Source organism: Belonocnema kinseyi, chromosome 2 (genome assembly GCF_010883055.1).
Source record: "Belonocnema kinseyi isolate 2016_QV_RU_SX_M_011 chromosome 2, B_treatae_v1, whole genome shotgun sequence".
Classification (NCBI taxonomy): Eukaryota; Metazoa; Arthropoda; class Insecta; order Hymenoptera; family Cynipidae; genus Belonocnema; species Belonocnema kinseyi.
The window spans coordinates 108,141,077-108,153,647 of NC_046658.1; the positions used below are offsets into that span (position 1 = coordinate 108,141,077).

The 12,571-nt window shown below is 29.8% G+C and overlaps 1 protein-coding gene and 1 long non-coding RNA gene across 5 annotated transcripts in view; one reads left to right on the forward strand and one right to left on the reverse strand.

The window, feature by feature from the left end:
• The window catches only part of LOC117168509 (protein sprint), a 353,946-nt gene that overhangs the window by 239,956 nt on the left and 101,419 nt on the right, over window positions 1–12,571 (forward strand). The window contains exons 1-2 of one of the 4 annotated variants that reach the window (XM_033354235.1): window positions 3,849–4,114; window positions 10,976–11,310. The exons of the other annotated variants lie outside the window; for them this stretch is intronic. Of the exons in view, the coding sequence (XP_033210126.1) occupies window positions 11,183–11,310 (128 nt within the window). The 5' untranslated portion in view covers window positions 3,849–4,114; window positions 10,976–11,182. Of the gene's footprint in view, window positions 1–3,848; window positions 4,115–10,975; window positions 11,311–12,571 lie in introns of those variants that run through there. 4 annotated transcript variants of the gene reach the window in all.
• LOC117168524 overlaps window positions 1–12,571 on the reverse strand; it is an 87,294-nt gene that overhangs the window by 2,090 nt on the left and 72,633 nt on the right. The window lies entirely within an intron of this gene.

Below are 12,571 nucleotides of genomic sequence, written 5' to 3' on the forward strand. Positions count from 1 at the left end.
AAGTATTATACAAAATCATTTTGTTGAAAATTCAACTGTTTTCGGTTAAAGTTTAATCTTGTTTGTTTGACAAATCGACCATTTGGTTAAAAATTAAACTGTTTTGTTGAGAATTTGTCCTTTTTATTTCAAGTTTACTGTTTATTTTCTAATGAAACTGTTTACTTAAAAAATAAAGTATTTGGATGAAAATGCAACTACTCTTGGTTGAAGTTTAATCTTTTTTGTATGGAAATTTAACTAATTGTTGAAAATTCATCCTTTTAGATCAAAAATTTAAGTATTTAGTTAAAAACACAACAGTTTTGTTGTGAATTTAATTATTTAAACAAAATGAATGATATGCTCGAATATGACACTGTTTTTGGTTGAAGTTTAATTTTTTGTTTGAAAAGCGATCTTTTTTGGTCAAAAAAATTTAACTTTTTTGTTGAAAATTTATCCCTTTTCTTTAATGATGAACAACTATTCTGTTGTTGATTAAGCTTTTTACTTAAAAACTGAACTGTTCGGTTGAAATGCAACTGCTTTTCATTGAAGTTTATACTTTTTTATTTGAAAATTTCTCTGATGGTTGAAAATTTATCTTTGCAGATAGAAAATAGAAGTAGTCGGTCAAAAATTTAAATGTTTTGTTAAAAAATTTTTTGTTGAAAATTCTATTATTTTGTTGAAAATTTGACTGTTTTTGGTTGCAGTTTAATGTTTTTGGTTTTTAAATTTTACGATTTGGTTAAGAAGCCGTTTTATAACCTGGAAATTAAAAAATTTGGTTAAAAGTTTTACTATTTTCTTAAATATTGAACTACTATTTCAAAAAGTCTACTTTTTTACTCGAAAATTCAAATGTTTTGTTGAAAATTTTTCCTTTTGAATTGAATATTTATCTTTTTTCGCTTGCAAAATATTCTATGTTAAAAATGTTACAAGAATAATATACTGGTCTTTTAATATTAATGGTTAGGGAAAATGAAAAAATGGTCAGGGAAAAGTTAGAACTTTAGAAAATTAATTTTTTTCATTCACCCTGGTGAATACTTTTAAGTTTTCTTTCACAGTCGAAAATTTAAGATATAATGTGATTCTAAAAGCAAATTTTATTCACTGTGAAAACATTAATAACAAAAGAAAAATAAGCAAACAAAAAAGGAGCATCGACGGAAAAACAAACATTGGAGGTTTTTTCACTTTGTCTAAAAAGGTTTTACTTTGCGAAAGGAATGCTTTATCTAAATAATGAATCATCTCAAAAGAATTGAAAAATTTTAACGATTTCAGATTAAAATCACATTCAAGAAAAGAGTTAATTGTTATTGTTTTGTTTTAATAATAACAAATATTAAAAAAGAAAATCATAAAATGAAAGATCTTTAAGTAGTTTATTACATAATAAAGTTATTTAAACAATAAAAAATTGAAATTTCCTATCTTTAGAATTTAATATAGATTAAAACAGATTTTCTTAATATGCAATTTAATCTCATAGACGCATGCAATACTAAGAAAGCTATTTGGAGATTGCTAAATATAAATCAATTAATCTTCTTATCATGTAAAAAATGGCGATATTCTATTCGAATTGATATTTATCTACACTGCTAAGTATAGACCTCATTGGTGATGATTAATATCAGGCAGGTGATCTTTAATTAATCCAATTTACACGTGTCTGATTGAAATGATTATTTCTAAGTTGTATTTGAAAATTAAAGTTGCCCAATATTATTCAAACTTGGGCAAAGTGTTGTCCTATTGACAATTTTTGACAAAATTAATATTTAACATTCAAAAGCTTTGTGTTTAAAAAGTAGAACTTTTATGCTTTATTAATGAAAATGAACCAGATGGATCCTGAATTTAAAGGGCTTCTTGCAGACATTTCCGGACTATCATAATTTTTTTAAAACCCCTGACGTTCCCTGGCCAACAAAATTCCCTGACTTTTCCCTAATTTCCAGGTTTTCTCCTAATTTAAAGTGCTTCTTACAAAATTTCCTGACTTTAACATTTTCTTTTTAAAACCCTGACTTTCCCTCTTCAACAAAATTCCCTGACTTTTCCCTGATTTCCCGGTCTTACTTGAGGTTAAGGTGCTTCATATATAAATTCCCTGACAGTCTTAATTTTATTTTTTAAACCCCTGAATTTTTCTGGTCAAAACAATGCCCTGAATTTTCTTCTTACAGAAATTCCCATACTTTTCCTTGATTCCCAGGTCTTACCTGAAGCTAAGGTACTTCTTAAAGAAATTCCCTGACTGTTGTAATTTTTTTAAACCCCTGTCTTTCCCTGGCCAAAAAAATTCCCTGACATTCCCTAATTTTTGCCATTTTTTTTAATCCCTGACTTTCCCTGTCCGGCAAAATTTCCTGATTTCCATTTTTTTCTTGACTTTTGGGATCGCTGATTACGAATCGGAAGTCAAAATTCAAAATAGCCAAACCAATATCCCAGTGGGCACACAATTTGGCGACGTCTTTACGACATCGTTACGACACCTTTACGACATCCTATGTCCATATCGTTTCGGTGTATTTGCGATATCGTAAAGTCATCGCCAGATCATACGACTCATTTACGATATCGTAAAGATATTTCAACGACATGGACATAGGATGTCGTAAAGATGTCGTAACGATGTCGTAAAGACGTCGCCAAACTTTGTGCCCAATGGAATCGCAGCTAAAATTTTAAAAATTCGACGGATTTGGCTAAAAATGGTCACTCTGTGGTTTTTCGGGCACTTATTAAAGAATCCAAGTTTCAAAGTTTAAAATAGGGGACTCAATATTCCTACGAAAATTTAAAAATGTTGACACATTTGGCATCAAAATATTTAAATTAAAAATAGATGACGCAATATGGAGATGAAAATATAAAAATTTCGACGAATTGGTCTGAAAATGGTTACTAAGGGGTTTTTGGGGTCGCTTATTACAAATATGGAGTTAGTATTGTTTTATTAAAAATTATTTTCAACAATTATTTTCTTACACTGATTTTCTGTATTTTTATCGGTAGAGAGGAAAAAATGCATTCTTATCTAATTTTTTAGCTATTTTTTTACGGCTGATGGAAATTGAACTTTAAGACAATTCAGCGTTAACTTTTCGTAACTATTAATATAAAATTTCCACCAGCCCTTCAAGCAAAAAAATGAAAAGATAAGAATGCATTTTCTTCTCTCTATTGAAATAAACGATGAGAAAAAATTTATCACAATGCTTATGTCAACTTGTAGCACATTCGCACTTACTTTCAAAAACCGTTTTAAATAATAAACACTAAAATAGGTTATGTTTACTGTTTACACTTGCAATCGCTAGCGGCCATATTGATTCCCCCATCAACAACTACGCTACTCAAACTGAAACATTTCCGGCGTTCCGCTGAACCAATTAGATTTTCCCGCGAAAATTCAAACAGCATACTTTTCAAACATTAAAAAAATTCAAACTTATTCAAAAAAATCTTTTCTTTAGTAATTTCATTAATTTTTGAATGCTCTTTTAATTTAACTCGGAAAAAAGAAAATTTGAAAACATGCAACAAACCCATTTGAGGACGTCTGGAAAGATTTCGATCCCAGCTTCATTTTCTTTGGTCCGAGTGTTTTCCTATCTCTTCCACTGTTTCCACGTGAGATGATTGTACAAACAGAAACAGGTGTATGTGTACGTAAGTCTGGACAGGTACCTTCCCGTTCTGACACGACGCAACCGGTAGAAAATCTAGAATGAATAGTGGCGGAGGCAGTGCGCCTGCGTTCCCCACCAGCCAACGTACAGTGGCTTCGGCAGACTTCAGGAGATTCCGAGGCTCCAGTTATGTCGACGTCGTCCCGACGCCAGTGCGACGTCGATGGAGTTCGAGTTCCGGATGTCCGGTGGACCGCGATTTTCAATTTTATTTTTATTTCATCGTCCCCCCACATTTCCGAGTTCTTATCCGATGACGCATTCTCTAACCAGGAAGTCTAATTGCAAACAAGTTTGGACCTGTTCACATTAATCAACCCACTATTCAATTTAACAGTCAGTGCTCGCCAGCAGGACCGTGTTTTATTCCGCAAATGAAAAATAAAAACAGGGACAAAAATTCGGGAAACGAAAAGGTAGTGCCAGTGATTACAAATTTGTTCAACTCGTAGAGAATTTTAATTAATGATTGTGTAAATAAACTTGAATAAGTGTACTAGGCATTCTTAATTATTTTAATTCGGAATTTTTATCAATAATAAATTTTGTAATGGCAGGATATTTTTGTCAATATTTATCTAAAATTATAGGTGTGTTTTTTGTTAAAACACAGATTGGCTTTTAAACGTCTTATAATAGTTCTATTTATTACATTTGAAACTTAAAATTAAAGTCAGCGACCGACTTTCAACTACTGTCAATGTAATTGGTGACAGTTGTGGTGGCAAAATATTTCATTGACCCTTTTAAATGATCTACTTTGATAAGAGAATAAAACAAACACCAAATTTTAATTCGAAATGTGTCAAGGGATTTCTAGTTATTTCACGTGATTTCAGCAGATTTCAAGTGATTTCGAGGAATTAAAAAAATTAAAGGTTTCGATAGATTTTAAAGAAACTGTTAAAAAATTATGAGTTCACGTGCTTTCAAAATTTTTCAATTTATTATGATTGGCTTTCAGAGATTTTGTAGGGTCAGAGAGAAATGTATAGGATTTTGTGAGCTTTCAGAAAATTTCAAGGCATTTTAGTAAATTTCGAAATATTTAAACGGCTTCAAAGATATCAAGAGTAGCTGAACTCTCATTTAATACATAAGTTTTTAAAGATGAATACATGTTTTTATTGTTATGCCAAGAAAAATGCGCGCTCTCCGCGCGATTAATCGAAAATAATTAAACTTTTTTTTTCACAACACAACTTAGTACTTAACATTTTTGATCTGTCTTTATTTAGATGTATTAATAGTCAGTTCAATGAATGTATTGATGATGAATCTAATCCGAATAGTGATAATCTGTTTTCATTATAAACAAATCTTTATTCTCAATAAAGATGCAAGTGAATTTTCTAGTTGCAAAAAATAGTTGTATGTTTATTTCACATGGTAACTATTTAGAATGTACTAAATAGAATATTTCCAAAGAATTAAAAAAGTTATGTAAAAAAATTAAATAGACAAATGCCGTATAGGAAATAGTAGACACTAAAAATCGAAGATTCCATTTCTTAGAAAAAGATTTTTCACAGAGGATATCTAAAAAAATCTAAGAAAATGGTATTGCATAACTATAGAAAAAACTCGTAATTTCTTTCATAGTCTTGTTTTTATCTAAGTTGAGGTATAATCTCGGGTATAATCTAGAATATTGCTGTCATAAAACTGTTAATAACATAGAATTTTTGTTCTAAATGACGTTTTTCTGCAAAAATAGTTCTGTCAAATAGGGGAAACCTACATACAGTGGACAATCATTAATTAGCAATACTAATATATGTAAAATAATTAATTAAATTTAATTAATATTCAATACACTAAACTTGTTTATAAATTAACATTATTTTTCTTTTATTTGTGCTGTTGATTAATGATTATCCACTTTATACGACTAGTTTTAAATAATTATTTTCTAATAAAGTTTAAGAAAATAGTAGAAATAAGGATTATAAAATAATTGTTAGAAAACTATTCTCGTTACGTTTAAATTCTCGAATTACGTTTTATGAAAACTTTTATTGATATTTGGGGTTTGATATCTGTTTTTGAAGCCGGATGAAGTTTATTATCTCGAACCAGATTTTCTGAACAATTTCACGTTGTGGAGTGGATGCCGTTCGTAAGTTATTGAAAACCAGTAAAACGAAAATATCTCTGAAAAACCAGCGGCCATTCGATTGCGTAATCCCACTGAAACCAGTAATTGAATTATCCATTCGAATACGATCGTATTGTTGTAGGAGGGACTTGTAGCCCTATAAATGTCTGGAATCAAGAGATTGAAGGAAACCTGACAAATCGATTATCTTCACTCTCCTTAATTAAAAATTCTTCTCTCCATAAGAATTTTTTCTTTAATAAAATATGAATCATTAAATTTAATTAATTTTATTAATAATCTTCAAAAATGTAATGTCTCATCGGATCTAATTTTCCAGATTACGATATTACCCAATCAGGCTTGCTGCAGGTCAGGGAATTCCCAAAAGTCTGAGAGTGTATAACTGATCAAGAAAAGTCAAGGAATTTCAGTGAATTTCAAACTGACCAGGGAAAATTAGGCAATCTTAAGGAAGTGTCAGAAAATTTCCGATAAACTCAAGTTGAATTTTATTTATTTCGTGTTAAATATTCAAGAAATTTTTCAAAAAGTCATTCATTTGGTAAAAAAATCATCCGTTTGGTTGAAAATTTAACTATAGTTCGTTAAAAATTCATTTTATTTTGTTGCAAATTTATACTTTACTGAAGGTTTAACTATTCTATTTTAAGTTGGAAATTTCTCTAATTGAGGTGAAAATTCAACTGTTTTTTTTTAAATTCGTCTTTTTGGTAAAAAGTTAACCTTCTTTTTTTTTGCAAATTTACTTTTCTAACCGAAATTTGAACAATTCTATGTCCGTACCAAATTTATCTTTTTGAGCTGAAAATTCACGTATTTTATTCAAACTATGTCTTATTTGGTGCAAAATCGATATTTTGGGTTTAAAATTGAACTTTTTTGTTAAAATAATCATTTTTCTTGTTGAAGATTCATCATTTAACTTAGAAACTTATTTCTTTGATTGAATATTTAGCTATTTTGTTGAAAATTCCTCCTTTTGGTAAAAAATAAATCTGGTTTAAAACAAAAATTTAACTTAAAATTGAACTACTCTATTTTTGGTCGAAAATATATCTTTTTATCTGACAATTCATGTATATGATTGAAGTTTCTTTCCTTTCTTGGTACAAAATGTACTTTTTGGTTTAAAAATACAACTATTTTATTAATAATTCTCTTTCCAGTTAAAGATTCATCATTTAAGTCAAAAATCGAATTATTTGGTTGAAAATTTAAATTGATCATTGAAAAATCCACTGTTTGTATAGAAAATAAGGCTCGATTTCTTTGTTGAGTATTGATTTTCCTAACTAAAAATTTAACTATTTGATTAAAAATTCTTTTTTTTTTGTTTAAGGATGCATGACTAAAGTTAACAAGTAATGTATCCGTTTGAAAATTTGACTATTTTGTTGAAAATTCGTATCTTCTGGTTATTCTACTGTTTTTGATAGAAAATAGATTAACTTTATTGATTTCAAAAATATTTAGAAACAAACTTTTTTTGCATCAATATTATTAATCTGCTAGGTGTAAGGCTGTTTTTATATTTTTTTAAATTATAACGGTCAAGTAAAATGCAAAATAGATCAGGTATAAGTCATGAAAAGTGCGGAATATTCAAAATAACACTTCTGTATAAACCCTGCCAGTGGATATTAAAGAGAACATCCTCTGCAATTAAGTGAATAAATTGCAGAAAACGAGGAAATATTCAAGATCCACGTAAAGAATCTAATTTGAATTGAATGAACCGCTTTCCTCTTTTTTCTTTCGTGTCTGAAGCTCTAGAATTTTTCTTTTCTTCATGAATCTTTCGTGCCTGAAGAACAGGTAGCTTCGCAAGAGAGGACTTCCTCTTGAGTAACTTTTCTGAGGTCAAAACTCTCACTCCTATAAGACCTAAGGCCTGAGATTCCAACATCAAATTATGTCTTCAACGTCCACGTTTATAGTAGCAATCCACTTAATGGAGTATAGGATCCGCGAACTGCACTGAAAATAGAAGCGGAATTCTAGAAATCTAATTTCGTCCAGACTCAATTTTCTAGCTGGCCTCGAGAAAATAAGACACAATTTTCTACATATAGTATCAAGGTGGCCACAAACCTTAGTTGTACAAAGTTTATCATTTTTCCCTGACCAATGTTTTATTTTTCCTGATAGTCGAAGACCAATATTTTAATGTTGTAAAATTTTTGACATCGAATCTTTTAGAAACGGAATAGAAGAGTTTCAGATGAAAATTTCGAATTTATTTATTATAACCAAAAAGTATGACTTTTCTACCATAAAAGATTAATTTTCAATCCAGAAGGAGGAATTTTCCACAAAACAGTTTAATTTTCTACCAGAAAATATTACTTTTTAACAAAAATACTTGAATTTAAAAAATTAATTATATTTTCAACCAAATAGTCAAATATTGAAATAAATCTTTTTAAACTTTGAGCAAAAACAGTTGAATTTCTAATCCGACATGTTAAAATTTCATCAAAAAGATGAATTAAAAACGAAAAATATAATATTATTTGATATTTGAATTTAAAATAAAACAAACTTTAAACCAAATAGTTACACTATCAACAAAATTGTTGAATTTTTAATCTAATATTTGAATTATCAACCTAAAAACATGAATTCTCTACTAAACAGACAAATTTTTCATCCAAAAAGAAAACTTTTCGACCAAATACATGAAATTTCAACTAAAAGTTAAAAAATTATTCTAAAAGACGAATTTTCGAAAAAAATAGGTAAAATTTGAACCAATAAATTAATTTTCAATTAAAAAATTAGTTTTTAAAAAAGAGATATAAGTTTTTTACCAGAAAGGATATATTTTCAACGTAAAATCACAGCTTTTATATCCAAACCAGTTGACTTTTCATGAAAATAGAACGAATTTTCAACGAAATTAAATTAAATTTGAACCAAAAAGATTAATATTTAAACAAATAGTTAAATTTTCAATTAACATAGCTACATTTTCATCTAAAAATATTAAAGTTTAATTCTCAATCAAAATAAAAATTCAATCAAGATGATGAATTTGATAAAAGATTGTTTCCAACCAATAAAGACAACTTTTCTACCAAAAAGGGTGAATTTTCAAACTAACAACGATTTTTCTATCCAAATAGTTCAATTTTAGACAAGAAACACGAATTTGTATTAAGATAGTTGAATTGTCAACATACAAAGACAAATTCTCAGGCATTTTTATACAGACAGTTAAATTTTTTTTAAATCTGCGAATTAAATTTTCAGTGTGAAAAATTAATTTTCTGTAAAAAAATCAACAAAATAGTCCAATGCTTATCCAGTGAGATGAGTTTTCAATTAAAATCATCATTCTGCATCAACAAAAAAAAAGAATTTTGATTCAAGTATTATAAGCCAGAAGTTGAATTTCCAATCAAAACGAGGAATTTTCCACAAATTCTAATTTTTCAGTCAAGAGAGAAAAAAGTTCATCCAAATTATTGAACGTTTATACTAAAAGTCAAATTTTATTTAAAATAATTAAATTTTCAACCCGAAAAAATTAATTTTCTATTAAACAATTGCATTCTATACAAAAAAAAGGAAATATAAACGATTATAATAAGCGCATTTTCAAAAATGTAGTTAAATTTTCAACCAAAGAGATGAATTTTCATCCAAAAATATAGAATTTTAACCATTAATTAAAGTGTCTGTGAAAGAAGTACCCTGACTTTTGTAAAATATTTTAAAACATCCCTGACTTTTCCCTGACTAATAAAATCCCCAGAGGTTTTCCTGATTTTTAAATTTTCCCTGACCTAAGGCCATCCTGAGTGTTTACAGCATTATCGAGAACAGGCAAGAGCCCACACAGTAAATCTAATTCAAGTTCTGTGTACTCTTTGCTCATCCTCTCCCACGGAGTCTCCATTCGACCTCTCCCGTCTTCAGGGTATTCGACCTATACAATCAATCGTTTTTTGTATTTCTAAACACACATGTGTATTTTATGTTCGTTGTGTGGCTGGCATTTCAATCTTACCATACATATATATATGAAGTATAGAGTGATTTTACAAGGTTGAAGTTAGGTTGAGACTATTTACAATATTGTGGGTTCAAAACAAATCAGATTCTATCACGAGAGACTCAATCCTTCAGTGTTTGATAATTTCCTGACAATATTTATTTCTAAAATATTTAAAACCCGACTTTTGACATTGTACGTTTTACATTAAAGTGGATTTTTACCACGGATACAAAATCATACGAATAAATGGTTATCATAATGTCTTACAACTTCCCCAGGTAATTAGCATGACACAACAATTAAACATGTATATTTTGATTCTCTCTACTATCACGAAATGATAAATTTCCGAGAAAAGTGGATGTGCGTGTTGTCAATTAAATCGTCACGTCACTCGTTAATTAATGACGGTCGGTTTGTTGGGAACCGCAAAGCTAAAGACCTAAACCGTTATCCAGAAACGCATGGCGTTCCGCAACATATGTTTTGAAAAATTACCGCCGACACCAGCACAAGCCTCCAAATGCAATGACACACTTTTTTTCAACCTGCTCTTCTCTTTTCTTTATCGTCCCTTGCGTCTGCAAATTTCTTTCTCGCATTGACATACCCATGCTGCGCAAACCCGGCATGAGATTTCTCATTTTTTACTGCATGCTGTCATCAAAATTCGCAAAAAGTTGTCGGCACAGTACTTTAATCATTCAGTAACACTTATTTTCGTACGCTTATTTGCGTCTGTTCTTATATCTAAGATATATATTCAAGCTTGTAGTCTTAGTTTTATAAGACAGTCTTTAATACTGCGAAGTTTTTGCTTTAAATGATTTTATTTATCTTACTAAAAGTTGGAAAAAAGCTAAATTCTGAAGATTTAATGAAACGCCAATGAAATCGACTTCGAGATTTCCCCATAAAAATATATGCGTAGGGGAACTTGGTCAACAAAGTCGTTACAGAAGATCATTTCGGACTAAAGTTTCTGAAGTTACTTTGGTTGATAAGAATCTATTTAAATCTACGTTATACAGTTTTCACTTCCTTAACTCAAGTGAACTCTGCAGAGTGGCTGAGGTTGCTTGACAGCTTGGGTAGCCTATTTTCATTTTTTAAACGCACAATCATTAATTAAAAATTGGATTTTATTTTGTGAAGAAATCAATTGACGAAAAGATGGTTTTGAATACTGAACGATTGAATGTGAAAAATCAAGTGAAATAAAGTGGAAAGGATAAAGAGGTACTTTGGTAGCCGCTGTGCAGGAAACTCTTGAAAACTTTGGCAATGAACGTTCGACGTGATTTACGTATCTAAGACGGGAATTTCGATTTTGTCGAAAGTTTTTGAAGTTTGATAGTGATTATGTTACCTCCGATCATAAACAACATCAACAGTAACATACTGACTCTTTATACAAACTCTGGAAATAATGGAAGAAATACAAACACTCGTGCCTCGAGGGGTCGTTATGCGGAAATTGGCGTTAAAAGGTAATGTTTTTCCCATGAAAATATCATTGTTTTACAATATGTTACTATAGGATTATTAGTCAGTTTGCGTATTTTTGTGTATGATGACTTAAGTATATGATGACTTTCTGAAACTCTTCGCCTGGAGTCATTGATAGAGGTTATTCAGCGACCTGTGATGGAACAATATTGAGGAACGAGCCTGTTCGTTAAATAAGCAACACGGGAATTCCCGATTGATCTTAAATATATTTATTTATTAATAAATTAATGATATTATATATTATTTATTTGAAAGAATTCTAAGCGTTTTCAAGAAGATTCACGTAGAAAAATAGTGTCTTTTTCAGCATGTTCTCAACAAAAGATTTTTTCTGAAAATGAGAATACTTTAAGTGTGAAATTAGAACGTGGACATAACTGCATTCATTCTTGTTTTACGGCAGTAGATAGACTAGAGAGTTTCTGGAACACGAAACCTACCTTACCAATTTCAAGAAAATTCTGCTTCTGTAGTTGTTCATATCCGTTCTAAGTTTCTAGAATATCCTCGAAGTCTCTCGATGAGATCATACAATAACGATACACAATCTTGAGACACGAATTTGCGTAAACAACTTCAAGGTTATTTCTTATCTCAATTAAGCATTTCGCGTAAACACTTTCAAAATTATATTTTGATTTGTCCTTAAAAGCAAGGATAAATGAAAATGTAACTATATGATGCAGTGGAAAATGTAAGGAAAAATCAAAATATAACTTTGAAAGTGCTTACGCGAAATTCTGAATTGATATATGAAATAATTTTGAAACTGTTTACCATTTCATACCATTGCACAATATCATTGTGTGACGTTATCGGGGCCCTTCAAAAATATTCTAGAAACTTTCCACGGATATGAACCACTAAAGCTGCAGAATGTTCACGAAGTCGGTAAGGTAGGTTTCGTCTTCCAGAAACCCCCTTGCCTATCTAGTTCCGGTGTCTCATTTTTTGGAATTAAAAAACACCAAATTGGCGTAATTTTGAATATTGGCGTGTTTCTGTGCACTGATTTCAGAGGATTTCAAAGTTTCTAAATTTTTTAAGAGGTATTATAAATTTAAAGGTAATCAACGGGATTTCAAATCATTTTAAGAGATTTGTAGGACTTTACCAGACTTACGCTATTTTATAGGTTCTCCATGGGCTTAAAAGATTAACAAAATCTCAATGGATTTGAAATATTTTCGGGTATCTCAAAGATATTAAAAGATTTTTAAGGATTTTGAATATTTCAAG